Source organism: Meleagris gallopavo, chromosome 30 (genome assembly GCF_905368555.1).
Source record: "Meleagris gallopavo chromosome 30, MGAL_WU_HG_1.1, whole genome shotgun sequence".
Lineage (NCBI taxonomy): Eukaryota > Metazoa > Chordata > Aves > Galliformes > Phasianidae > Meleagris > Meleagris gallopavo.
In genome coordinates, this window is record NC_139433.1 from 1,146,587 (window position 1) to 1,174,572 (window position 27,986).

The window sequence follows — 27,986 nt, forward strand, 5'->3', positions numbered from 1 at the left end:
CGGGCGCTGTCCGTGGTGCTGAAGGAAATGGCCGCCCCATAGCGCCGGGGCGGGACGCGCTCCGTGCGGAGCTTTGGGGAGATCATGTCGCTGCTGTGCGTCGGAGGTACGGCAAAATTGGGGGGGGGGGGGGAAGGGGTTGGGGGGAGAGGACCACAAACACGGCAAGGAGACCCGCTGGGCCCCCCCTTGGCAGAGGAACCCCCCACCATCACCATCACCCCCCTCCGGGTGGAGGAGATTGGTGATTTTTTTTATTTTTTCTTTTTTTCCCGTGGGGAAGAGGGAGCTGCTCCATTCATAAAAACGGGGGGTTTTGTGAATGGAGTGGGACTTGGGGGGGGGGGGGGGAAGGGTTTGGGGGGCTTGGGGGGGCCGCGCCCTGGTGTGATGTGGGGGTGCTGCAGTTCGGCTCAGCGTGTCGGTGCCGGGAAGGGAGGGGGGGGTTGAGCCCTAAATGCGATCCTACAGCTGTGTGCCCCCCCGCCCCAAAATAGCCCCATCCCCGCGGGTATCCCCAGATCCGGCGGCTCCCCCACTATTCCCACCCCACCCCACTTCACATCCCCACCCCCCCACCCCGTATCCATCCCCAACCACCCCCACGCCCCCCACCCACCCCCCACTTCGTCCCCCCTTATCCTCCCTCCCATTCCCAACGCTCCCACACCACACACCCCATCCATCCCCAAATCCCCCTATCTTTCCCCAAACATCCCCCAAAAGCCCCAACAACACCCCCATCCCTCGTCCCTAATTGCACACTAATTACACCCCCCCATTTAACCCTTCCCCCCATTCCCAGCCCCACACCCCCAACCTCCCACCTATCCCCACCCCCCCCAACATCCCCACCCCAAGCAGCCACCATCCATCCTCAAATCCCATTATCTACCCCCAAAGCCTCAATTCCCCCACTTGCCCCCCACCCCATTTACACCCCCAGCCCCTTCTCCCCCAGTGACCCCCCCTGCCCCTAATTCCCTCTCATTCCCTGCGCACCACTGCAGAGTGGGCAGTGAGCCCAGTGATGCTGGGAGGGGGACCTGGATTAGGGTTAGGTGCTGATAGGGGCCTAATTGGGAGTAACCACTCACCCAAACTGGGAGGAACTGGGGGGGGGGGGGGGGACGACAGAGTCTGGGATTCCCTCCAATCAGGGTGGTGACATCTGTGGGGAGGAGAGTGACAAGTGGCATCCCCCACACTGTGATTTGTGTCACCCTACTTGTGATGAAAGTGCCACGTCCCCACATGGCTGTGCCCCCCCCTCACCCCCCCACAGGGATCCATTGCCCTTCCCAAGGGACTGAATCACCCACAGCACCCAAGGGTTGGGGGCCGGGGGGCGGGTTTGACCTGGTGACAGTCACCAAAGGGGAGCAGGGTGGTGTCCACAGATGGAAAGACAGACAGATAGAAGGGTGGGGAGATGACAGACGGACAGATGGATGGTAGGGGGACAGACGTGAGCAGGGAGATGGGGGGGGTGGATGGACAGAGGGACAGATGGACAGGTGGATGGACGTTGGGTGGATGCAGGGGCTGACAGTGAGCGGATGGGTGGGCAGAGGGATGGGTGGATGGACAGGGGGATGGACAGATGGACAGAGGGATGGGTGGACGGGCAGGTGGGTGGATGGATGGATGGACGGACTGATGAGTGGATGGATGTGTGGATGGATGGACAGACTGACAGGTGGATGGAGGGATGGATGGACGGTTGTATGGATGTACAGAGGGCTGTGTGGGTGGGTGGATACATTGGCAGAAAGTTGAATGGACAGATAGACAGAGGGATGGACGGACAGGGGGATGAGCGATTGGATAGACAGACAGTGGGATGGACAAACAGATGGGCCCAGCCTGGTGTCCGTACCGTTGCCCACCCACTCCCTGCCTCCTGCCTCAGTTTCCCCACTGACAAACGCCCCCCAGAAGCCTAACCCCACACCGGGGTCCCCATCTCCCACTCAGGGCCCCACCATCATCCCCCCGCAGCACTGGGGCCAAATCCTGCCCAAGCTGCACGCCCCAAGCAGAGCCCCCCGGGGTGCCTTTGGGGACACGTGGGGGGGCCGTGCAGCCGCAGATGGTGGCAGCAGGACGCCTCCAAGGCGCAGATGACAGCCAGCAGAGCCGCGTGTTCCCCGGGTAATGCTTCGTTCCCATCGGGTATTTTTGGAGCTTTTCCTTCCTCTGCTCTCCCGGTTCAGAGGCAGCGGATGACGGAGGGCGGATGGGTGGATGCAGCACCCCAGTGAGATCCCGATGGGGATCCCAATTATTTCCTTAGTCGTGTGTGCCCCCCCCCGCCTCCCTCCCCAGGCTGTGTGTGCCACGCTGTGCCACATCCGCTGCCTCGGTCTCCCTGTGCCACGTCCCCCTCAGGCACGTGTCCCCTGCGGTGCCGGCACGTCGCCGAAATCAAATTCCCTTTTGCTATCGCCAGGGCTATTTTCATCCCTCCTCGGTCACGTTGGTCCCCCCCCCCTCCCCGTTCCCCCCCCTTTCCACTGGCATCGGCGTCATTCCCCCGTTCTGCAGGTGCTGTGTCATCCCTGCCCATCTCATCCCCTTCTGTCAGCCCTGGGGACACCGATGGGGACCCCGTGTTGGTGCTCAGCCTATGGCACACTGCTGCCTCCTCCACCCCAGTGCAGGCACACAATCGCCCTAAACCACCCCAAAATGGCTGTGGGGTTCCCCCTGCATCGTTTGCTGTGGGGGTGCTGAGTGGGAACAGCCCCAGTGCTGCAAGGGATGCATTGGGGGTGTCGGAGGGGGGGCCGCACTACCCTGCAGTATTGCATCCACCCCATCCTCCAAATGGGGTCCATTTCCCGATGTGGACCCAAATTTGACAGAGGGGGCAGAGGGAGGGGGTGAAGCCTGTTGGAATCACCTGTCTTGGGTTATTTTGGGTGAGGGGGTTTATTGGTGGGAGGGGTCAGACGTGGGGTCTCCCCACCTTTTGGTACCCTGGGAGGAACCTCAGCCCCTACATGAGCTGATCCCCTCATTCTCTCTCTATGTCCCTACAGTTAAAAAGGCCAAATTTGACGGACCTCAAGGTGAGTGGGCATCAGGGGGGTGGGGGGGAGGGGGCAAAGAGACCCCAAGCTCAATCTTACTCGGGACATCACCAGGATTGTGTGGGGTGGGGGGACAGAGATAGGGGTTCCCTGGGTAGTACTATGGGGGGTCACAGCCAGAGGGTGTGAGGGTTGGGGGGGGACACGGGGTGGTCCCTTCACCCTCTGCTTTGCTCCCGCAGAGAAGTTCAATACCTATGTGACGCTGAAGGTGCAGAATGTCAAAAGTACCACCATCGCAGTGCGGGGCAACCTGCCTGCCTGGGAGCAGGACTTCATGTTGTGAGTGCTCCCCACCCCATAGGGACCCCAACCCCACTGTTCCCTGTACCCCATAGGGACCTCATGGTCCCCCCACTCATGCTTCTCGCTGCATCATCCACATAGGGACCCTGGGATCCCCCCACCCCACTGCTCCCTTCATCCCCAGGTCCCCCCACCCCTGCTTCTCCCTCTGACCTCAGCCCCAGCTGAGCCCTGGGGGACAGAAGGGCAAATGGGGAAGGGGTGACCCCAATTTCTCCCCCATCTCATAGTGAGATCAACCGCCTGGATTTGGGCCTGACAGTGGAGGTGTGGAACAAGGGCCTGATTTGGGACACCATGGTGGGGACGGTGTGGATCCCACTGCGCACCATCCGGCAGTCCAACGAGGTAGGACCCCCCCCCAAAGGTACACCCCAAAGGACATGGGGACATTGCCCTGGGTGGCTTCCCCATCGCTGCATGGAGGGGGAACTCCTGGATTTGGGGTGTTCACTAGCTCTGCAGTGACACCCCACAGTAGATCGCTTGGCTCGCTTGGGTGCTGGGGGTGTCCTGGTGCCCCCCCTGAGCCCCCTTTTCCCACAGGAGGGCCCTGGGGAGTGGCTGACCCTCGACTCGCAGGTCATCATGACTGACAATGAGATTTCAGGCACTAAGGACCCCACCTTCCACCGCATCCTCCTGGACACCCGCTTTGAGCTGCCGTTGGGTGGGTGCCCCCTCCTCACCCCAACCCCGTGCTCCAGGGGTGTTCTGTGCACCTATGGGGGTTTCTCTCCTTCCAGACATCCCCGAGGAGGAGGCGAGGTATTGGGCAAAGAAGCTGGAGCAGCTCAACGCCATGCGGGACCAGGATGATGTAAGGGGGGGTCCCAGCACAGGGGCTGGGCAGGGCTGGGGGGGCTGCAGTCAGCCCTCATGTCCTTGTCCCCCCCCAGTACGCCTTCCAGGAGGAGCAGGAGAAGCCACTGCCCGTGCACGGCTCCCAGTGCTGTAAGTACACAGCACAGCTCGGTGCCATCGTGATCACTCCCAGGCACTGTCCCCAACCCATCCCAGTGCCACCACATCGGGGAGGGGCTGCACCCCCTGACCCCCCTCTGCCCCTTTTCTCCGTAGGCAACTGGAACTATTTCGGCTGGGGGGAGCAGCAGAGTGAGTATCCCTACATCCTCCCACACACATGGGGACGCACTGGGGGTGGTTTTGGGGTTTCCCCATCCCGCTCATGGCATCCCCTTGCAGACGATGATCCCGACAGCACGGTGGATGACCGGGATAGTGATTACCGCAGCGAGACCAGCAACAGCATCCCCCCACCCTACTACACCACCTCGCAGCCCAACGCCTCGGTGCACCAATACCCCATGAGGCACCAGCAGCAGAGCTCCCGCGACTCCTACACCGACTCCATGCAGAGCTACGAGATGGACTACTCAGACCAGCGGCCCATCAGGTAGCCCTGGTAGCCAGCAACCCCCCCGGCACCCGCTGCTCCCACCCCCGAGGTCAGCGGGGCGGCAGCGGGGAAATCGCGCTTGGCAGAGAGGTGAGGAAGAGGAGGGTGCCAACCCTGAGCCTCTCCTCATTGCTGGAGATGGATGGAGGAGTTGCCAAGCTCCGTGGGCTCAAACCCCCCCTCTCCGCCCCCACTGCTGACCCAAACCCCAACGTGGCCGTAGGGCAGGAGGGGACGAGCCCTGAGGTCACAGCACACAGTGCCAGCCCTCCGGACGCAGCCCCCCAAGGCGACATCCCCAGCTGACGGCGCGGTGACGGGCAGTGGTGGGACCTCTCTGACCATCCTCTTCCTCTTCCTCTCCTCCCCGGCAGACGCTACGGTAGCGTAGATTCTGCCCCAAACGGGCGCAGCGACGCTGAGTCCGCTTCGGGGTCCAGCAGGCGGACCAGCCGCCAGCCTTCCCTTGAGAGCAGGCGGTCCCTAGACCTATCGGATAGGTGGGTCGTTACCTCATTGTGTGCCGTGTGCCGTCCTCGCACAGTGCTGTGCTCGCTCCTTGCAGCCGCGGTGAGGCCAACACCAGTCCCGGCAAGGGAGGCTTCGCCCCGCAGAGCGGGAGCGGCGTGAGGAAGTTCGGAGGGTTTTGGGTTTTGCCCCTTTTTGCTGCTCTTCCTGGAGCTGGAGGTGGGGGTGAACACGTGTCGTGGTGCCGCGTGCCCCCCATCGTGGTGACGTGGGGACGCCAACGCCAACTGCGTCCCCGGTCGCTTTGCGCACTAGAGCTCTCCCTGCAGCCATTTGAGACCCCGAGGGCCAGGATCAGGCCAGGCATGAGTCGTGTCTCCTGCACCCCCTGCCCCAAGCCCCCTCCTCAAGGAGCCTGGATGATGCCTGCACCCCTGGGTGTCCCCAGCATCCCTTCCCAGCGCCTCATCCCCTGCTTCCCCCATTCCCTCTCCGTGCCCCCCTCGCCCACACCGAGCCCTGGCTGGAGACGTGGTGTCGGCCTCTTCCTAGGCATGTCCCTGTCCCTGTCCTGTCTGCATGTGTGCTTATGTGAGTCCCCAGAGCCACTCGGCCGCCAGGACACCTCACCCCCAGGAGCACTCGGGGTGCAAGGAGTGCCTCTGCCCAACTGCACTCGTGGGTGCAAGTAGCAGTGAGAGTAGGGTGCTGGTTAGGGGGTGGCGGGGAGGGGGTGGTGAGAAGGCTCCGGCCCCATAGAAAGAGCAAAGGGAGGTTCCTAGAGCAAGGGAACGATTGGTCCATACAGAGAGGGTACCTTTGGAGAGGGGGTGCCCATGCAGAGAGGATAAGCTCCAAAGGTAGGAGAGGAGATGCCCTCGGAGAAGAAGTGTCTCTGTAGGAGGGGGTGTCCACAGAAGAGGGGGTGCACTATAAGAGGGGGTACCCTTGGAGAAGGGGTGCTCTTGGTGAGATGTCCACGGAAAGGAGTGCACTTGGAGATGGGGTACACTTAGAGAGATGGTGCCTATGGATTTGGGGTGCCTACAACAGGTGCAGGAGCACCTGACCATCAGGTATGGGGTTAGGGGCCAAATTTGGAGGGCGGAGGGCAGGAGTCTGGATCTGGCTGTGTATGCCACACGGCCACACTGCGCCCCAACCCACGGCAGGGGCAAGCTGAGGGGACAGTCAGGAAGGTCAGGACCTCCCCAGCACCCAAGCTGGGGTCTGTGTTTTTGTCTGCCAGTACAAGGAGCCCAGTGCCCACCCAGGACCACGTCCTGGTGGGAGCCCCCTCCACGCCGCCCCACCCACCCCCTTGGGATTGAGGGGACATGGGGCAGGCGGTGCCGTGACACGGACCCACGGGAACCCTCTCCTTGTCCCCTCACCCCACAGCCCCACGGGGAGCAGCCGCTACGCCTCGTCTGCCGAGTTGAGCCAAGGCAGCTCCCAGCTGAGCGAGGACTTCGAGAATGAGAGCCTGAGGGACTCAGAGCTGGACGAGCGGGACGGCGACTCCTACCACTCCTGCCACAGCTCCGTCAGCTACCGCAAGGATTCGCCACGCTGGGAGGAGGATGAGGACGATGACCTCTACCTGGAGGAGGAGGAGGAGGAGGAAGAGTTCAATGAGGACTACAGTGAGAATGAGGAGGGCTACCCCAAGGAGGAAGAGGAGGAGGAGGAGGAGGAAGAGCTGCGGGAGCCGGGTGCCTACGAAGCCCCCGAGCGTGACGCCTATCCCACGCCACAGAAGCCACAGCAGCAGCAGCAGGTCCCACAGGTGAAGCCACAGCAGCAGGAAAGGAAAGAGGAGAGGAAAGAGGAGAGGAAGGAAGAGAGGAAGGAGGAGAGGAAGGAGGAGCAGGATACATCTGCCCCACAGGAGGCCCCAGAGGTGCAGAAAGATGAAGCTCCCGTGCAGGAGCCGGCACCCGAACCCGAGCCCCCAAAACAGGATGAGAGGTAGGAGGGGGATTTGTCCTAAAGCGTGCCTGGGGACACTGTGGACCAGTGACACAACGCGATGGTGGCCCTCAGTTCAGGTCTGCCTGCAGCGGCCATTCTGTGGGCAGCCCCATGGTTGTCCCATTCCGAGCCCTCCCACAAACAGGGCTGAGGTCCTGCAGGGTCTCCTGAACTCACCTGGGCACCATTCCCACTGCCACGTCACGCTGGGCTCTGCGGGATCCTGGCAGGTTCAAAGCGTTCAAAGTGTTCCTCTCCTTTTCTTCCCCATCTGGATTTTGCAAGAGAGGAGGAAAAGAACTGGAAGTCATCCCTGGGCAGGTGCTCCCAGCCCCAGCGTGGTGGGAAATGCTTGAAGGACAGCCTGGCTCAGCAGATGGGCTAGGAACTGGATGATATTTAATGTCCCTTCCAACCCATCTCATTCTATGATTCTATTCTGTTCCTTGATTCTGTGTTTCCATAATTCTGTGACTCTGTGACTCTCTGACTCCATGATTCCGCAGTTCCTTGATTCCATGACTCCACAATTCCATGGTTCCTTGATTCTATGACTTTATGGTTCTTTGACTCCATGACTCTGTGATTCCATGACTCTAGGACTCTGACTCTAGGACTCTGATACCATTATTCTATGATTCTATGACTCTATGATTCCATGGTTCTATGGCTCTGATTCCACGACTCTATGACTCTGATTCTAGTACTCTATGATTCCATGGTAATATGATTCCACAATTCCATTATTCCATGACTCCATGATTCCACGATTCCATGACTCTGATTCTATGATTCCATGATTCTGTGACTCCATGATTCCATGATTCCATGCCTGCGATTCCAAAAAGGATGAAGACATGTAAACCATGTGTCTCCACACCAATGTCACTTTGCTCCAGGCTGGATCCTTCCATCTCCCTTGGGTGCCAAGTCAGCCAAGTTCACCAAGGGAGAGGAGGCTCTGCCTTTGCTTGGGACCCCCCTTTGCAGAGCTCTCCCTGCTAGAAAACTGTATTTCCCATGTTCACATTCCCTCAAAACCCATAGGGATCCCCACACCTCACCATGCCCAAACCCCAGCATCGTGCAGGCAGTGAGTGCACCATATCCCTGCAGGGAGCCAGTGGAAGTGGAGGTGCAGGACCCCAAAGCACGAGCCAAAGCCAACTGGCTGCGAGCCTTCAACAAGGTCTGCCTGCAGCTACAGGAGGTGAGCACCCCACTTCCCACCCCACAAACACCCACAAACCCCGGGGGGCAGCGGGGACCCCACTGATGGCCCCGTAAGGGGCATGGAACGCTGAGGACCATCACCACGTGTGCTGCATGCCAGTGCCATCCCCTCGCCCCATCCCTGCATTGCGCTGACACTTTTTTGTTCTGTTTTTAGACTCCATCCTCCATCTTTTCTTTTTGTTTTGGCTCTGGATTCGCCCCCCCGGGGCTGCGATCCCCCTCCCCACCGCTTCACTTTTCAGTTCTCCACCACCATGGCCCTCGTGCCCGCGTGTCCCCTTCCCGCAGGGGAGGGCTGTAGGTAAGCATGTCCGATGGAACCGTGTGTGCCTTCCCCGTGTGCCCACACGTGTGAAGGGACCGCCCTACAAGGGAGGAACAATTGGCTTTTTCCTCCCTTTTTCCCCCCAGAATTCCTTCGGGGGTCCCTACACACACCCCAATCCCTGCATTCTCCCCTGGATCTGCTGTACCTTCCCAGTGATGCTCCCCAAACCTGCACTTCTGCACATCCGTCCCACCCGAATCCTACACCGAGCTTTGGGGGCCGGTTTGTTCCCTCTCCCCCTGCACAGAGTAGATACTTGATGACATTTTTTAGCCCCGTGCTTTTAGGACCAGGCTTTTGCCCACCACGCAGGTGATGAGTGCCATGTCTGTGATGCCCACCCCGTGTTTTTCAGGCTCGTGGGGAAGGTGATGGAGAAGCAAAATCGCTTTGGTTCAAAGGCGGGTGAGTACCTATGGAACATGGGTCTGTCCCTATGGCAGCAGTATTGGCATTCTGGGTGGCTGGGAAGAGCTGTGGGGGACTGGCCTCCATGGGCTGGGGCCAGATTTTGGGTCTGGATGGCAGGTTTTCAGGTTGGATGGCAGATTGTCAGGTTGGATACCCAGTTTGGGGTTTGGATACTGGGTTTGGGGGCTGTATGGGGTTGGATAGCAGATTTTGGTCACTCAGTGCTTTGGAGATGTCCCCAGGCACTGCTCCACGTCCCCAGGAACAACCACCGAGGGGACGACGAGGAGGTGAGTGGGTCAGGAACACAGAGCTCCCTCAACCCTCCTGCTACACGGGTTCTGAGTGATCCTGTGGGGCTCCCAAGCCTCAGGGTCCCCTGAGCAGCCCCCACTCTGCACCAAAGCCCTGAACTCAACCCCAAGGGCAGCTTTTCACTGCATTTCCCACTGCAACACCAAGGGAAAGCACCTCAATACGACAGGGAAAGATGCATCTTTCCACCACACCCCACAGCGTCCAGCGCCCGGCGGATGCGCTGCTCCCAGGAGCGCCGGGTTCCCTCCCTGCCTCAATTTCCCCGTTCCCCCCCTGACTCTCCTCTCTCTTGCAGGCCTGGCGGCGGGCTGATCATTATAGACAGCATGCCGGATATACGCAAGCGAAAACCCATCCCTTTAGTTAGCGATTTGGTGAGGTTCCTCCTATAACACCTTGCGCCCTACAGCCGCCGGCTTCGCTCCCGCTGGACCGCGCCGCTCGCGCCCCGCTGCCACCTCTAACATGGCTTGTGTTCTCTGTTCTCTCTCCTCCAACCTGGCTTGGCCGTCCCCGGCTGTAGGGGGGCGGCTGTAAGGTTTCTGCGCTGCATTAACAGCATGCCCGACATTAAGCCCGGACGCAAATCTCTCCCTCTAGTCAGCGATCTGGTGAGCGCGGGATGAAGGGGTTAAAGGGAGAGCGCCCTTGGGGGCTGCCGGACCTCTGCTCCTGGTGGGGTGGGGTGGGTTTGGGGTCTCAGGTGGATTTGGGGTGGCCTGGACCAGGAGGACGGCGCTGCCCACCCAAGGGTGCTTCCCTTTAACGGAGCTGCAGGGTCCCGACACTGAGGCATCCGGCGTCCTCATCTTGGCCTGTGTCACCTAGCACAGATGTGTCCCCTGTCCTTTCTTGTCCCACCACCCCGTAGCTCAGATGGAGCCACGGGTGCCATAGTGCTGCCTTTATGGACCCCGTGCTCCCGTCCCCATTGTCACCATGGGCTGTGCCATCCCCTCGCCGGGACCTCGATCCAACCCCTGTCTCAGTGTCCCCACACCGTCACCTCCCCAGTGACTAAAGACACCAATTTCAGCAATCAAACTCCCTTTGTGCCCGCAATTAGGTGCTCTTCACCACCTCTCCCCACACTTCGTGCCCTCCCCAGGGCATCCCCATGCTATCCCCAATCCTGCCCCATCCCACCCTGCTGTCCCTCTGCTCTGTCCCTGTCCCCAGCCCGCTTGGGACGGCCGCTGATGCTTCTGCTGTGCTGTGTCAGTGTCTGGGTTTTGGGATGTTGGGTTGTGGTTGGCTGTGGGGTGGGCACCGTGGGTGGGGATCATGTGGAGGGCCATGGCAGGTTTAGGGTTGGGGTTATGCTGTGACGTAGCTCCTAATGATGGATTTTTGCTCCCTGCTCGCCTTGGCTGCCCGCAGGCAATGGTGAGTGCTCTGTTAGGGGTCTCAAGGGGTCTTGGATTTATGGAGAGGGGCTGTGCTGGACTGGAAACTCTGTTTCTTTCCTACAGTCCTTGGTCCAGTCCAGGAAAGCGGGAATCACATCCGCGTTGGCCTCCAGCACCTTGAACAATGAGGAGCTGGGGGGTGCTGGGAGGTGGCAGCAATGGGGTCATGGGCATGTGGGTTGGGATGGCAGCAGTGGAGACATGGTCAGTGGGGTCATGATGGCAGCAATGGGGTCATGGTCAAAGGGTTTGGGATAGCAGCAGTGGGCAAACCTTCCTTGGGGATGGGATGTCAGCAATGGGATCTTGGTTAAAGAGGTTGGGATGTCAGCCTTGGAGTCATGGTCAAAGAGGTTCGGTTGTCAGCATTGGGGCCATGGTAAATGAGGCTGGGGTGTCAGCGATGGAGTCATGGTCAAAGAGGTTGGGATGTCAGCAATGGAGTCATGGTCAGTGAGGTTTGGATGTCAGCAATGGGGTCATGGTCAAAGGGTTTGGGATAGCAGCAATGGGGTCGTGGGCAAAGGGGTTGGGATGTCAGCAATGGAGTCATGGTCAAAGAGGTTGGGATAGCAGCAATGGGGTCATGGTCAAAGAGGCTGGGATGTCAGCAATGGGGTCGTGGTCAAAGAGGTTGGGATGTCAGCAATGGGGTCATGGTCAAAGAGGTTGGGATGTCAGCAATGGGGTCATGGTCAAAGAGGTTGGGATGTCAGCAATGGGGTCATGGTCAAAGAGGTTGGGATAGCAGCAATGGGGTCATGGTCAAAGAGGCTGGGATGGCAGCAATGGGGATGCTGTCAATGGGGTCAGGATGGCAATTTCCATGTGGCCACCACTCTAACTTAGGAGCTTTTCTCCTTCTCTCTTCCCCCCCTCGCCCAGAAAAACCATGTTTACAAGAAGACCCTGCAAGCCTTAGTGTACCCCATCTCCTGCACCACACCCCACAACTTCGAGGTGTGGACGGCCACCACCCCCACCTACTGCTATGAGTGTGAGGGGCTGCTGTGGGGCATCGCCCGGCAGGGCATGCGCTGCGCCGAGTGCGGGGTCAAGTGCCACGAGAAGTGCCAGGACCTGCTCAACGCTGACTGCCTGCAGAGTAAGTGGTCATCTGCTTCCCCACCCCATAACGCTGCGGGGTGGCACGGAAGGAGTTGGCAGTGATTTGGGAGGTGGGGTCCTGCTGTGTGCTTGGGGTGAGCAGCACAGATGTCCCATGGAGTTGGGTAAAGCTCTCCAGGATTGGGGGCAGTGGGCAGAGAAGGGACTGTCCCCTCTGCTCTGCCCTCGTGAGATCCCAACTGCGGTATACCAGCACAGGAGGGACGTGGAGCTGTGGGATGGGGAGGGCCATGAAGATGCTCAGAGCGTGGAGCACCACTGCTATGGAGAGCAGCTGATGGAGCTGGGTGTGTTTGGCTCTGGGGAGACCTCATTGCAGCCTGATCTGGTGGGGGGCACCCAGCCCAATGCAGGAAGGCGAGCTGGATAGGCTTTAATGTCCAACCTCCAACCTAAGCTGTTCTATGAGTCTACGGTGATTCTGTGATCTGTCCCCACTGTGCCACCTGTCGCTGCCCTCCCCCAGGGGCGGCGGAGAAGAGCTCCAAGCACGGAGCTGAGGATCGCACGCAGAACATCATCATGGTGCTGAAAGACCGCATGAAGATCCGCGAGCGCAACAAGCCGGAGATCTTCGAGCTGATCCAGGAGGTGTTTGGGGTCACCAAGACCACGCACACACAGCAGATGAAGGCTGTGAAGCAGAGCGTCCTGGATGGCACCTCCAAGTGGTCGGCCAAGATCAGCATCACGGGTACGTCACCCCCCATGGGGACACTGCACCCCTGCTGCTCCCATCGTGGGGCATCCCTGTGGGCACAGCTCTTGCCTCTCCTAACTGCATCCCCTATAAGCTACAGCATTTGGGGTGAGAGCGGGGATGCGACAGCTCCAGTCCTTGGAGATGTCACCATCCCTATGCACAAGGACACTGTGTGTCCCAGCCTCCTCGTCCTACAGAGAGGATTTAGGGGCTGCCATGGGGACATTGGTGCTCAGCATGGGGACCTCAGCATGGTTGCAGCACTGACTTTGCTCATTGTTTGTTCTCTCCTCTGTGCCACACGTGATTGGTGTGGATGGGTGTATGTGCCACACCGCGCCACGCCTTGCTGCAGTGGTTTGTGCCCAGGGCCTGCAAGCAAAGGATAAGACGGGCTCCAGTGACCCCTATGTGACCGTCCAGGTTGGAAAGACGAAAAAAAGGACTAAAACCATCTATGGCAATCTCAACCCGGTCTGGGAGGAGAATTTCCATTTGTAAGTTGAGTGGTGGGGTGGCAGGGAGCTGTCAGGCAGGGGGTCCATAGGAGACGGGGCTATCCCTGGTTTTGGGCAAACTGAGGCACATTTCCCCACTCATCCTGGTCCCACCCCCCTCTCCCTGCAGTGAGTGCCATAACTCCTCCGACCGCATCAAAGTCCGTGTCTGGGATGAGGATGATGACATCAAGTCCCGCGTCAAGCAGCGCTTCAAGAGGGAATCTGACGACTTCCTGGGCCAAACCATCATCGAGGTGCGGACACTGAGCGGGGAGATGGACGTCTGGTACAACCTGGGTGAGTGCTGTGCTGGGGGCACAACCCTCACCCTACTGCGAAGGGGTGGGGGATGCTGCCAAAAGCATGGTTTCCTATTGGGATCATGGGGAAACGGAGGCACTGAGAGGGGTCCCATTGTGCCCTGGACCCTCTGCAATGGGGTGTTTTGGGGCTGTTCTGGGGGTCTCACGCTCTCCGTGCCCCCCTAGACAAGCGGACGGACAAGTCGGCTGTGTCGGGAGCCATCCGGCTGCACATCAGCGTGGAGATCAAGGGCGAGGAGAAGGTGGCCCCCTATCATGTGCAGTACACGTGTCTGCACGAGGTGAGCACCACGTGGACCCCATCACCCACACCGTGCTGCCCCCTGACCCCGGAGCTGTAACGGGACCCTCGTCTGTGCCCCCAGAACCTTTTCCACTTCGTGACGGATTTACAAAACAACGGTGTGGTGAAGATCCCCGACGCCAAAGGGGACGACGCCTGGAAGGTTTACTTTGATGAGACAGCACAGGAGATCGTGGATGAGTTTGCCATGCGCTATGGGGTGGAATCCATCTACCAGGCCATGACGTGAGTCTTTGCTGCCCTGCATCTTGCTGTCCTTTGCGCTCCCGACCTTGCCTTTGGTGCACGTGTGCGCCCATCCCCACGTACTCCAACCTCCCCGTTCCCAATGTACGCCCCCCAGACAAGCAGCACGTCTCCCACTTCTTCCCCCAGGCACTTTGCTTGCCTTTCCTCCAAATACATGTGCCCGGGGGTGCCGGCAGTGATGAGCACCCTCCTGGCCAACATCAACGCTTACTATGCCCACACCACGGCCTCCACCAACGTCTCTGCCTCCGACCGCTTTGCCGCTTCCAATTTCGGGGTAAGTCCGATGGTGCGTAAACACTCCTTCCTTCTTCTTCTCTCTTCTCTGGGGAGGGGGTGGGGGGCAAAAAGGGGGCAAATGGGGCCGTGCAAGGCAGCTCCCAACCCGACGGCACGGGGCAGTGGGGTTTCGGCACCAAAATTCATCCCTCTCTTGGATTATGGGACGGGAATTTCCTGCTGGAGAAAGTCGAAATTTGCTCACGACATTACTCTGGTTGGGTCGAAGTGCCTTCACTGGGGTGGCGATGCAGTTCACAATGCCAGTGCCGAGTGGGAGCTTTGCACGGCCCCACGCGCACCGGGCGCGATCCCAAACCGCCGCAAACTCACCCAGCTGTGCCAGCACCCATGGGTGCCACACTGAGTTTGCTCCGGGGATGGGTGCACCCACGGGGACACGGGCGAGGAGGGGGCTGTGCTCCCACCCCAGCTGCCCCTGCGTCCCCCTATGCGGGCGCTATGGGGTCGGAGCCCAGCCTCGGTTAGGGCGAAGGGTAGCGAGAGCCGTGCGGCAGGAGGAGACCACAGGAAAGAAAAAATAAACAACAACACCTCTTTCTCTTAACGTGGAGGGTTTTAAAAACTTTGTTTCTTTCTCTTTTTTTAGAGAGCCTAAAGGTTGGGTCCTAAAGTGCCCGGCCGTGCCGCTTTATCCCCGAGCACCTGGCGGGTCCGATTTAAGCGCGCTGCAGCCGTTGGGTGCCGGGGAGCGAGCGCGGCTCCGAAGGTTTGCAGGACAGCCCGGCCCTGATGCGGCCAGCAGGGGGGTGTCCAACCCCCCCAGCATAGGTGCACCCAAAGTTCTTCTCCATTCAGGGCAAAGCAGTTGCTTTGCCTCCAGCTCAGATGCCGTATTTGCAGCCCAGTGTGGGTTGGCATCCCTTCACCCCATGGTTGGGAGATGAATTTATGCCCTAAAGCCACGCATCCCCAAAGGAATCCATCAGCCCATGGTGTTCCATCCATGCAGCCTGGGCAGACCCCAAGGAGCCCCAGGAGCATCTGACTCCCGGGATCCCCCTTGATTTGTCTTGAAACAGCTCGACCTCAAAGCTGGAAATGCAGCACCCCAAACTGCTCTCCCCACACTTTTTTTCTTCTCTCTTTGGGGCTGAACCACAGGGAGGATCAATCCTACAACACACTCCATGCTCTGCTCTGAGCCCAGGGAGGGCAGGGGTGCCCCATCCTGCTCCAGCACACAGAGAGAGCTAAAGGGATGCAGGAATGCATCCCGCACCAAGCGGTCCCCATCCTCACTCTGCCAGGACCACGTGTGCCTTGGAGCCGCCGAGAGCTGCCAGCAAGCCCCGGAGAACATGGGCTGCCCCAACCACAGGGCTGGTGGAGGTGGGAGGGCCAGCGGGACATCAGGACAGAAGGATGACAGGACAGTAGGACAGAAATGAGAGGGTTGGGGTACGGGCGCAGCGGGGAGGGGGCGGCCCCCACCTCCATCCCCCCGTTCACCCGTCCCCGGGCGTCTCTCTGCAGAAAGAACGCTTCGTCAAACTCCTTGACCAGCTGCACAACTCGCTGCGCATCGACCTCTCCATGTACCGGGTAAGGCACTGCTGTGCCTCAGTTTCCCCACCCGGGCAATAGGGTCCGCTCTCACCCCCCAACATGTGACTCTTCTCTCCCCCCCTGGCAGAACAACTTCCCTGCCAGCAGCCCTGAGCGGCTGCAGGACCTCAAGTCCACAGTGGACTTGCTGACCAGCATCACCTTTTTCCGGATGAAGGTATTTTCTCTTTCCACATTGGCAGCTTTGGGGTGGGGGCTGTTGGCCCTGCTGCAGCCCAACCGCCATCGCACACAGGTCCAGGAGCTGCAGAGCCCACCCCGAGCCAGCCAGGTGGTGAAGGACTGCGTGAAGGCATGTCTCAACTCCACCTACGAATACATCTTCAACAACTGCCACGAGCTCTACAGCCGCGAGTACCAGACCGACCCGGTGCGTGGGACCCCACTGCTGCCCCAAATCCATCCCTTCTCCTTCCCTTCTCCCAGCGATGCTCCCCTGTGCTCCTCCGTGGAGGTGACCTCAGTGGGGCCAATGGGTGACCAAAGCCTCCACTGCATCCCTGTTGCTCCAGAACAAGAAAGGTGAGGTGCCCCCTGAGGAACAGGGGCCCAGCATCAAAAATCTGGATTTCTGGTCCAAGCTCATCACCCTGATTGTGTCCATTATTGAAGAGGACAAGAACTCCTACACGCCCTGCCTGAACCAGTGAGTAACAAGTTGATCACCGATTTATAGGAAAAGGGACACTCAGGATCAGGTGGTTCCAACCAGGTTGAGTTTGGATGTGGGTGTAACACCCATCCTACCAATGGGAAAACAGACGTGGGGGGAAGGTTGGGGTTGGCTCTCCAAGCTGTGTGTGATGGGCGAAGGTTGGGGTTGGCCTCAATAAATCGTGTGGTGGGCAAAGGTTGGGGCTGGCTTCCAAGCTGCATGTGATGGACAGAGGTTGGAGTTCACCTCTCCAATCCTTCGTGGGATCCTTCCCACCCCAGGTTCCCCCAGGAGCTGAATGTGGGGAAGATCAGCGCCGAGGTGATGTGGAACCTCTTTGCCCAGGACATGAAGTACGCGATGGAGGGTGAGTGCCACGTCAAACAGCGCGGCGATCCCCACTCACCCCTCCTCAACACCCTCCCGTCTTCTCCCCATCATTTTTGCAATCACCCAACCCCCCCGCCGACTCCCAAAGACTTGGGGCTGGATGAGACCACCCTGCTCTCACTTTCCCCACGCAGAGCACGACAAGCACCGCCTGTGCAAGAGCGCAGACTACATGAACCTGCACTTCAAGGTGAAGTGGCTGTACAACGAGTACGTCACCGAGCTGCCCTCCTTCAAGAGCCGTGTCCCGGAGTACCCTGCGTGAGTGCAGCTCCTGGGGGGGTGGGCACAGATCCATTCGGTGCCCCCGCGCTGTCTGCTCTCACCGTGCACCCGTTGCAGATGGTTTGAGCCCTTTGTTATCCAATGGTTGGATGAGAACGAGGAGGTGTCACGGGATTTCCTGCACGGAGCGTTGGAGCGCGACAAGAAGGACGGGGTGAGGTCAATGGGCACGGGATGCGATCCCGGTGTGTGCTCATAAGGCCAGGAGCCCTCACCCCAATGCCCCTCTCACCTCCCCACAGTTCCAGCAGACGTCGGAGCACGCGCTCTTCTCCTGCTCCGTGGTGGACGTCTTCTCCCAGCTCAACCAGAGCTTTGAGATCATCAAGAAACTCGAGTGCCCCGACCCGCAGATTGTCGGGCACTACATGCGGAGGTTCGCCAAGGTGGGCGCCTGGAAGGGGTCTCGTACCCTCGGGACCCCAACCCTACTGTGCTGCTTGGCATTTCCCCACCACAACTCCTTCCCCAACTGCACCGTGCTCGTGGGGTTCCATCGCCGCTGTGGGACTCACATCTCCTTCTCTCCCTCCTTCCTCTGGGGGCAGACCATCAGCAACGTGCTGCTGCAGTACGCCGAGATCATCTCCAAGGATTTTGCCTCATACTGCTCCAAGGAGAAGGAGAAAGTGGTGATGTACCTCCCTTCTGCTCGTGCTGTCCCCACGCGGTGGCTGACACTTGGTTGTCACTTAGCTCCACTGCGCTCCCCGTGACCCACATCCTCAGTCTTGTTGTCTGATGGAGGTCTCCAAAATATATCTCAGTGCCACAGGGCTGCAGTGACCCTGTGTGGGATGGGGGGCTTCGTGGGGCCGTTGCAACCATGAGCACTGGTGCTGACCACAAATCCTGCCCCTACAGCCCTGCATCCTGATGAACAATATCCAGCAGCTCCGCGTCCAGCTGGAGAAGATGTTTGAGGCCATGGGGGGGAAGGAGGTGCGTAGTGGGGGTCTCAGGGTGGGGGGCATGGGGAGGGGATGGGGCTTTTCCCTGTGGAGTGGCCCTCAGTTCCTCATTTCTGCATGGGTTACCCCATGGCACCGCACCAGACCTTGCCTAGGGTTGAATGTGGGGCACACAGAGAACCCCCAGCGTTGGGCTAGGGGGATCTGATATCTGCCCCAAATTGTCCCCCCCAAGCTGGACACAGAAGCCAGTGACATCCTAAAGGAGCTGCAGGTGAAGCTCAACAACGTCCTGGATGAGCTGAGCCGAGTGTTTGCCACCAGGTGAGGGGGCATGGGATCTGGGGATCATGGCCTTGCTGGGGGTCCTGTGGGGGAGAACTGACCCCCCTGGTCACTGCCATCCTCAGCTTCCAGCCCCACATCGAGGAATGCGTTAAGCAGATGGGGGACATCCTGAGCCAGGTGAAGGGCACCGGCAATGTCCCCGCCAGCACCTGCAGCAGCGTGGCACAGGATGCTGACAACGTCCTGCAGCCCATCATGGACCTCCTGGACAGCAAGTGAGTGGGACCCCATGTCCCCAGCATGGAGGACCAGTAGGGTTGGGTGGCCGTGCATGAGGTGACATGGGGATTCCATGCTGGGACATCAGCCATGACCTCCAGATCCTGCGTCCCCAAGTTTGAAGCACAGAAAGCCAATAGGGTTGGGTTGGCTGTGCATGGGGTGGCACTGGGGAGCCATGCAGAGTTGTCAACCCCATTCCCACCCTGCAGCCTGACGCTCTTCGCCAAGATCTGCGAGAAGACCGTGCTGAAGCGCGTGCTGAAGGAGCTCTGGAAGCTGGTGATGAACACCATGGAGAAGACCATCGTGCTGCCACCGCTCACCGACCAGACGGTGAGTGATGGGACGGGGTGGGGAAAACACGGAGCTGCGGCCACACAGGGCACTGCTGGATCTGTGATGGGGCACAGGAGCTGGTGGCCTCCCGGGTGTGTCCCCAGCTCATGGCTGAGGAAAGGGCAGAGGAAGGAATGGCCATCTGAGATGTAAAGTTTGGGGCTGGAGTTAGGGTTGGGGCAGGGTCAGGGGTTGGGTTGGGATTGGGGTTAGGGTGATAGTTGGGATCCAGGCGTTGGGGTTAGGGTTGGGATCAGGGGTTAGATTTAGGCTTAGGGTTAGGATTTGGGTTTGGGTTGGAGCTAAGGTTGGGACTGAAGTTAAGGGTTCAGGTTAGGATTAGGTTTTGGGTAGCTGGGGTGAGTTAAAGTTGGTGTTGGTGTTAGAGGCTGGCCAGCAGTCAGCAGAGCTTGGGACTCTTAATCCCAGGGCTGTGGGTTCTGTTTCCATGTTGCTGGAATACCACCTTCCTGCCATGGTGGCATCAGGAAGCATCCAGCCATGTCCTCCCATCCTTCCCTCCATGCCCTGTCCTGGGAAAATGAATGTGGAGGTGCTGGGGATAGAGGGGGCCTTGCCATGGGTCTGTCACCATTTGGATGGGGTGACACAGGGATGGGGTGACAGGGATAGGTGTGAAGCCCAGCAATGGTTCTTGCATGGAAAGAAGATTTCTGCAGTCTCCGTGTCGCAGTGCTGCGTCTGTCCTCCCCACATACAGCAACGTGGGGCTCTTGGGCAGGGATGGAGATGTCCCCAAATTGTGTGACCCCAGGGTTTTGTCGCTGTCACAGAGCTGGGAGGGGGCTCTCACCTGGAGCCACCTCTGCAGGGCTGTGGGGCTCTGTGTAGTGTCTGTGCTGCTGGCTCTGCCCCCATCCTGGTCCTTGTCCCCATCCCACCACACGTAGCTCTGCCATGGGGCAGTGGCGGTGCTCGCTGTGCCATGGGGCGGCGACAGGGACGTGCAGATGGAAGCCCCACTGGATGATGGAAGTGTGGGGCTGAGGCTGCGTCCCCGCTGCAGCAGGGAAAGTGGGGCGGGTGGGATGGGGTCAAGAGGACCATGAATTGATGGGCAGGGGTCTGGCACTGGGCACCACGTCACACCCGATGGGGACACTCATGTCACGGTTGTTCTCTCCACTTGCTCCGCTCGCCTCTCAATGGCAGATGATTGTAAGTACGGCGGCTCCATGTCTGTCTGTCTGTCTGTCCGCTGTGTGTCGGTCCTGGCCTCTCTGGTTCCCGTCCCGTGTGGCTGCCCGTGCTCTGCCCGTCCCCTCACTGCCCGCTTGACACCAACCCCAGTGGAGATTTGGGGTTGGACGGATTCAGGGCGCCTGGATTTGGAGTCAGCGTGGAGAGGGGATGGCAACGAGCAGCACCACGTGTTTGGGGACAGCCGAGCTGACCCTGTCATCTTGCTCTGTTTTGGGGTGGGACAGGGACACTGGCTTTGGGATCAGGGTGGGCAGGGCTGCTCTGCACTCCACGTGCCTCAGTTTCCCCATAGGGTCTGGCCGGGCTGTGGGCACAGTGGGGGCTGCGGGCAGAGGTGTTCCCTGCCTGCAGAGAGGAGCAACTGGGACACGAGGTGTTGGCCAGGAGGTTGGCATGAGGCACGAGGCTCTGCCCTGGGCAGGATGTGGGATCGGCACTGCTCTGGTCCCTTGCACGGCTTGGACCCAGCGGTTTCCTTCTGTCCTCTTCTGCTCTGTCTGGGGCTGTCTCTGTAGGACACAAGGTCTCCCTGTTCCCCCATCGCTCCACACCTCAGTTTCCCCCCAGGTCACAACCCTTCCTGGTAGCCCTGCTTTGACCCAGCCATGCTGCTCATCCCCACCCCCCACAGGCTCCCCACACAACCACCCCCTCTAATGCTCCCTCCTCATTCAGAGGTACCCCAGACCCCAGACTCCTCCTCCCAGAGGCTGCTCACAGCCCCCCATGTGGCCCTGTGGCATCCCACAAGGAACAGTCTTCTACAGGCCCAGCATCCCAATAGGAATCAGCCCCCCACTACCCAGCATCCCAGTGAGGACCAACCCCCACAGTTCCAGTATCCCAATGTGGTGGATCAGCTCCCCACTGGTGCAATATCCAGCATCCCCGTGGGGACCAGCAGGCCCAGCCTCCCATGGGACCATTCCTCCACTCACCTGGCATCCCAGCAGGAATCAGTCTTCTACGAGCCCAGCATTCCAACTGGGACCAGTTGCTCATCAGCCCAGCATCCTAGACAGACCGGTGTCCCACTGACCCAGCAATCCATGGGGCCAGTCCTCTATAAGCCTGATATCCCAAGGCACTCCCTGAGCCAACATCCCAGCAGGAATCAGTCCCCTATGAGCCCAGTGGGGACCAGTTGCTCATCAGCCCATCCTCCCAGCAGGAACCAGTCCCCCACAGGTCCAGCATCCCAATGCTGGAACAATTCTCTGTTTGTACAACATCCAGCATCCCATAGAGACCGCTGTCCCACTAAACCAGCATCCCAGCAGGGAACAGTTTCTCATCAGGCCCAGCATCTCAGTGGGACCAGTTCCCTGCTAACCCAGCATCCTATGGGGACCAGCCCTCTCTGAGCCTGGTATCCCACAGTCACCAGCACCAGCCCTTCACTGACTCAGCATCCCAACAGGGACCAACCCCCAGGGGTCCAGCATTGCAGAATGGGCACCAGTTCCCATTGGTGCAACATGCAGCATCCCACGGGGACTGGTGTCCCACTGACCCCCCTGAGGACCTGTCCCCATCATCCCCAGCCATCCTTTAGGAGCTCAGTGATTGCCTCGCTTTACCCACATCCCCTCCACCTCCCATCCCACGCTGTCCCCCAATGCTCACCCTCTGACATTGCTTCTACAGGGCACGCTCTTGAGAAAACATGGCAAAGGGACAGAGAAGGTAAATAGCCCGTGGGCTCCGTGTGTGTCCTCGCCCCGTGGCCGCCCTGTTGGCCCCGTGGTCGCCGGGTTTGTCCGTGCTTCCTCTTGTCGTGCTGTCTGGATGTGGCGTGGTGTGGTGTGGCTCTGTGCCGTGTTGTCCCGGAGCTGTGCGGGATGGGGCAGTGCCCCACGTCTGTGTTTGGTTGTGGGGGAGGGGAGGTTGTGCCATGTTTACCCCATGGGTGGGTTTGTGGGGTGTTAGGTGTGGGGCACGCGGCTCGGCATCCCACCGGGTGCAGGAACAGGAGGGCACAAACCCACCCCGTTGCTGGGGGTGCAGGGCTTGGTGTGTTCAGGGCGCTGCAGGGATCCCATGGATCTCTGACCTCACCCCCAGCAGAATTCACTGAGCCCCAGACCTCCCTGTTCCCCATGCAGACCCCCATCCGTGGGGGCCCGCCCCCTATCCAGGCACTCCCCACGCCATGCAGTGCTCACATATCCCAAAACTGAGTGCCACAAAGAGCCGTGCTGGCACTGCCACAGCTCCTGGCCTCAGTGTCTCCATGCTGTGACCCATAGAGGTCAGCATCTCCTGCCCCACATTGCCTCAGTGCAGTCTTCCATCACCCAGCCCCATAGGTGGGGGGCACCGAGCCCACTCCATAGGGCTAAGACCTGGCACGCTCACTGCTGGGGCCCCCAGTAACTGTCCCTTGCTCTTCTTTTCCAGAGCAGGGTGAAGCTGCCCAGTCACACTGAAGTAAGGACACAGCTCGTCTCCTCCCATCCTTGCCCCATGTGCTGTGGGGTGGGGGGGTCCCGCTCTGTACCGTGTCCCGCTGGGCTCCGTTTGAGTGACAGCTGCGTCCCTATGGGGGGGACAGGGCCAGCAAGAGAAGGGTTAATGAGGCAGGAGTGGGCTGCGAAGGGTTAATGGGGGCAGTAGGAAATAAAGGTATGGGGTGGTTTGTGGGGTTTCTCGTTGCTGGGGGGGACTGGAATTGCTGGTGCTGGGGGGGAGCTGGTGGTCATGGCTCTGCCCCAGTTTGCCCCATTACACACCGGAATGGGGCCGCAGCTCAACTTTTGTGGGGTGACCCCCCATGCCGTGGGGCTGCACTCCTTGGGGTCGTGTCAGTGGGGCTTTGTGTCCCCACACGTGGAGGCGGCACAACGTGGGGCACTGTGGGGACTGCTGACACCCACCCGTGGTGTCCCCTGGGGGTGTCCCAGGGTCTGGAACCCCCTGGCACCGAGTGGTGGGGTTGGGGTTTAGGGGAGGACAGATGCACCATGGAACTGTGCCAGGTGCCAGCGCCGTCCCCAAACTTTGTCCCTTTGCCCCACTCTTGGGGGGCACAGAGCAGGGATATGGGGTCACCGGTGCCAAAGCGTCACCCTGCCCTGCTGTCCCCAAGCCCTGTCGCTGCGCCATGAGTGCTCAGCTCCTGGGGATACTCAAAGGGCTCAGAGGAGCCCCTCTGAGTTTGGGGGCCGGGAGCCCCCAGGCACTGCAACCCCCCCCACACACAACCTGGCCGCTCACTCTCGCCGTCCCCTTCTCTCCGTTCTCTGCAGGGCACGCAGATGATCTTCAACGCGGCCAAGGAGCTGGGGCAGCTCTCCAAGCTGAAGGTGGGCTCTCTGAGGTCCCCGTTCAATGTGGGGTGAGGCGATGGCCCCACACGTCCCCACTCTGAGCCTTTGTCCCCCCCCTCAGGACCACATGGTGCGGGAGGAAGCCAAGAGCCTGACCCCCAAGCAGTGCGCGGTGGTGGAGTTGGCGTTGGACACCATCAAGGTGAGGGCACCGTGGGGTGGGTGGGGACAGCACTGCCTCTATGGGAACACCAGGCTGAGCCCCCCCCGCCCCAAAACTCCCCCCCCCCACAGCAATACTTCCACGCTGGCGGTGTGGGGCTGAAGAAGACCTTCCTGGAGAAGAGCCCCGACCTGCAGTCGCTGCGCTATGCACTGTCCCTGTACACCCAAGCCACCGACCTGCTCATCAAAACCTTTGTGCAGACGCAGACATCACAAGGTATGACCCCCCCGCCCCAACATCCCACCCCCCAACCCGTAACCACACCTCCAACGGGGCTGGAGCGCGGGGGTCCGTAGGGCTGTGGGTGTGAGGATGGTGTGGGCTCTCCCTGCTGTGTGCTCTGTGGATGAATGGGACCGTGGGGAGCTCAGTGCCCCCTCCCCAGCACCAGGTCTGTCTGTGCGTCCCCCTCCCCACACCAGGACGTCCGTCAGTCCGTCTGTCCTGTGGGTCTCCCCAGCCCCCCTGGGTGCTCCGTGTCGCCGCAGTGTCGTCCGCCAGCGCTGATCTCTCTTTCTCTCTCTTTCTGTTCCTCCCCCCACCCCTCTTTTTGCTATCCCCCCCCCACACACGCTGTCTCCCTCCTCTCTCTGTCCGCTCTGTGCTGTGTCTCCGTCTCTTTCTCTCTCTCCTCCCCAATAGTCCATGGTGGAAAAGGTGTTAGGTTTACCCTTAGTGAAGAGATTTATCCTGAGAAGGGTACGTGCACTGCTCACCCCCCCAGCACCCCTCTGCCTCTCCCCCGAGATGTGCCCCCCCCAGCCTCACAGGGCTGCTTTGGGCTGAACTGGGGGGAGTTTGGGGGCATCGACCCCTTCCCCATCCCCACAGCTTGGGGCTGGGCCGTAAGCTCAGGGCACCCTGGTGCTGCTGCGGGGGGGGCACACACAACCCATGTCCCCCCACCTTACTGCCATAAGGACCATTACCGCCTCGAGGAATGAGCACAGCCTCCCCTATGGGCCCTGCTTGGCCTCCTGCACACCTTCAGGCTGTTTTTTTTTTGGGGGGGAGGGATGGGTCTGCACCCCCTGCTTGGCCTCCTGCACTCGGACCCCCCCTCCATCGCTCCATTCTGGCTCAGCATGGCACTGCCCATGGGGACGGGGTGCCGGGTGGGGGCAGAGGACGGAGTGTGGTTGTGCCCCCCCCGGTGCCGTGATGGAACACGTGGGGACGTCCTCCTCCTGTTGAATGTCCTGAGCCTGCATTGCCCCCAAACCCTCCTTCACCCATGGGTGCATGCACAGCTTGACGTGGGGGGGTTGCAGGTCACCGAGTTCCCCCCTACCGTGGGGCAGCCCCATAGCTTTGGTGGTGGCACAGGGGTACGCTGAGCACTGCCATCCCTGCATCCCCGCCATCGGGGTCCCACCCCACCCCCCTCAGGCACTCTTGGGTGAGGAGGGGAAGGGGTTTGGGACCTACTGATGGGGGGGGGACAGCAGTGTCCCTGCTGCCAGCCCCAGCTGTCCCCAGTGGTGGCTGCCCCCCATCTCCCCATGGGGTCACATTGGGGCACACGCGGTGCTGAACACCCCGCTGTCCCCACTTCGCCTGCCCCACTGCAGCGGGCTTGGAGGCGGGCAGGGGACAGCAGGGGACAAGAGGGGACAGCACCAAGGGCTGGCACTCACCCTGCCCCCTCGGCCACGCAGGATCTGGTGTGGAGGACCCCGTTGGGGAGGTGTCCATCCACGTGGAGCTCTTCACCCATCCCGGCACCGGCGAACACAAAGTCACTGTGAAAGGTGGGCATGGGGGGGTCTCGAGGGGGCTGGGGGGTGGTGACACCCCCCCAAACTCACACGCCCTCTTGGCACAGTGGTGGCTGCCAATGACCTGAAGTGGCAGACGTCGGGCATCTTCCGGCCCTTCATTGAGGTCAACATCATCGGCCCCCACCTGAGTGACAAGAAGAGGAAATTTGCCACCAAGTCCAAGAACAACAGCTGGGCCCCCAAGTACAACGAGAGCTTCCAGTTGTGAGTGGCACCTGTGGGGTGTGGGGGGATGCTGGGGACACAGGGACATTGAGGACATGGGGACACTGGGGAGGTGGGGACAGTGGGGATGTAAGGACATGGGGACACTGGAGATGTGGGGGTGCTGAGGACATGGGGACCCTGGGGGCACGGGGACAACGCAGATATGGGGGGGTGGAGACATTAGGGATGTGGGGACTCTGGAGATATGGGGATGCTTGGGACGTGAGACACTGGGGACACCGGGAGACGTAGGGATGCTGAGGACATAGGGCTGTGGGGATGCGGGGGATATGGGACACTGGGGAGAGGGGGATGCTGGGGTTTGGGGACAGTGGAGATGTGGGGTCACTGCAGATGTGGGGACGTGGGGATGCTGGGGAGCTCACGATTCTGGGGACACTGGGACACCACCACCACCAGCAGGAAGTGGGGAAAAAAATACAACCGATGGGGGCCACAATGCTGTCCCAGAGCCCCCCCCATGCCAACGCTGCCCATCTCTCATCCCCAACCCGCAGCACACTGGGGACAGAGACGGGTCCCGAGTGCTACGAGCTACAGGTGTGTGTGAAGGATTACTGCTTCGCCCGCGAGGACCGCACGGTGGGCATCGCCGTGCTGCAGCTGCGCGACCTCCTGCAGCGGGGGGGCTGCGCCTGTTGGCTGCCCCTCGGCCGCCGCATCCACATGGACGACACGGGGCTGACGGTGCTGCGCATCCTGTCCCAGCGCAACAACGACGAGGTGGCCAAGGAGTTCGTCAAGCTCAAATCCGACACGCGCTCGGCTGAGGAGGGCGGCACTTAAATCACACCTCCCTTCACCCACCCCCCGCCTGCAGCCCCCACAGCGTCCCCCAGCCATGTATAAGCCATAAGAGAGGCCACAACGGGCGGCTCCTGCCTATGGGGAGGGGGATGTGGGTGCAGCGCCGGACCCTCCCCCCACACCCCATTCCTCCTTTGGCTGTGAGAAAGCACAGAGCGTCGCCATCCCACACCCACGGGGCTATAGGGCTGCACCTCAAACTGGGCAACGGGGCAGAGCTGCCCCTTCCCCAGCGGAGATGGAGGGATCCCAAAGACCCCGCCTGGCCCCCCCGCCTCGTTGAGGGACGTAAGGAAAGCTCTGGGCTGGGGGGGCCCAGGTGATGGCCCGTTGTCCCCATCCCTTGTACATATGTAGATAGAGCTGTACATAAATGGGGCAGCTGTGCCCCGCACCCCGAAGGGCTATGGGGGCTGGGGACCCCCCCAGCTGGCGGCGGCGGCATCACTGGGGCTGGAGGGCAGGGAGCAACCCCCAGCCCCATTCCTGTCTTCCCTGCCCCGTGTCCCACCCTAGGTGCCAGGGTGGGGGTGAGGGGCACTCACATCCCATGGGCTGGGGGCACCCACCTCCACAGCAGCGCCCACGGGACCTCCTTGGCACAAGAAAAACTTTCCCACCCCCCTTCAAGCCCGAGGACCCCTCCCCTATTCCCCATTAACCACCATTTGTGTGATCAGTGGTGTGCGTGTCTGGAGGAGGGGGGCAGGAGCACAGGGTCCCACCCACAGCCAGAAGCCCCCCCCAGCTCAATATATACCTCTCACCCCCCCAACAGGGTACCCCACCCCGACTCTCCATCTCCTTTCTATAGGGTTTGCCTGGGACCAAAGGGTTTAGGTGTCCACTCTTTCTGTTCAATGTTTACACCCCTTTTCTAACTGCTGCTCCCAAGGGGGCTCAGCCCTGCCCCCCCTGCCCCCCCATGTGCCCCCTTCCTACCCCATCCTGTTTGGCATGTGATGGACACCCCTCCCCCCCACACTCTGCTCCATACCTGTGTGTCTGTACCTCCCCCCCATAGCAGGGGCTCCCCTGGATGCATGACAGTGAGATGTTTTGCACTATTTTGACTTTTTTGGGCTCTGTAAAAATATTTTATTATAACTGACATTAAAAAAAAAAAAAAGGAAAAAAAAAATCACCTATGTTGTGGGGTGGGAAGGACATCCCACATTTAAGGTCAGCATTGAAGGTCCATGGATGGTGCCTGCAATTCTTAAGAGCCATCCATCCAACCCTCTGTCCCACAGTGGAAGGGAC

At 60.3% G+C, this 27,986-nt stretch overlaps 1 protein-coding gene across 1 annotated transcript; it reads left to right on the forward strand.

Moving 5' to 3' along the window:
* On the forward strand, positions 1–27,782 carry UNC13A (unc-13 homolog A). The gene is made up of 44 exons (XM_085211737.1): positions 1–106; positions 3,045–3,074; positions 3,278–3,377; positions 3,632–3,749; positions 3,948–4,071; positions 4,148–4,221; positions 4,301–4,355; positions 4,482–4,517; positions 4,608–4,818; positions 6,691–7,260; positions 8,380–8,473; positions 9,183–9,232; positions 9,852–9,930; positions 10,937–10,942; positions 11,029–11,106; positions 11,851–12,070; positions 12,560–12,787; positions 13,152–13,293; positions 13,424–13,593; positions 13,785–13,900; positions 13,985–14,148; positions 14,299–14,449; positions 15,949–16,017; positions 16,109–16,198; positions 16,277–16,411; positions 16,554–16,687; positions 16,978–17,063; positions 17,221–17,347; positions 17,429–17,525; positions 17,614–17,757; positions 17,920–18,003; positions 18,236–18,313; positions 18,518–18,606; positions 18,693–18,845; positions 19,062–19,185; positions 20,362–20,367; positions 22,060–22,098; positions 22,813–22,842; positions 23,661–23,717; positions 23,803–23,883; positions 23,976–24,123; positions 25,566–25,658; positions 25,733–25,892; positions 26,414–27,782. Exons 1-44 carry the CDS (start codon positions 85–87, stop codon positions 26,700–26,702), a joined length of 5,151 nt encoding a protein of 1,716 aa, XP_085067863.1. The 5' UTR covers positions 1–84; the 3' UTR covers positions 26,703–27,782.
* The last annotated feature ends 204 nt before the right edge of the window (positions 27,783–27,986 follow it).

Coding starts and splice junctions, on each gene's coding strand:
- UNC13A (XM_085211737.1), top strand. CDS start 85: ATGTCGCTGCTGTGCGTCGGAG. Junction 18,607..18,692: donor AGCCGAGTGTTTGCCACCAG/GTGAGGGGGCAT, acceptor TGCCATCCTCAG/CTTCCAGCCCCACATCGAGG. Junction 25,659..25,732: donor ACACAAAGTCACTGTGAAAG/GTGGGCATGGGG, acceptor CTCTTGGCACAG/TGGTGGCTGCCAATGACCTG.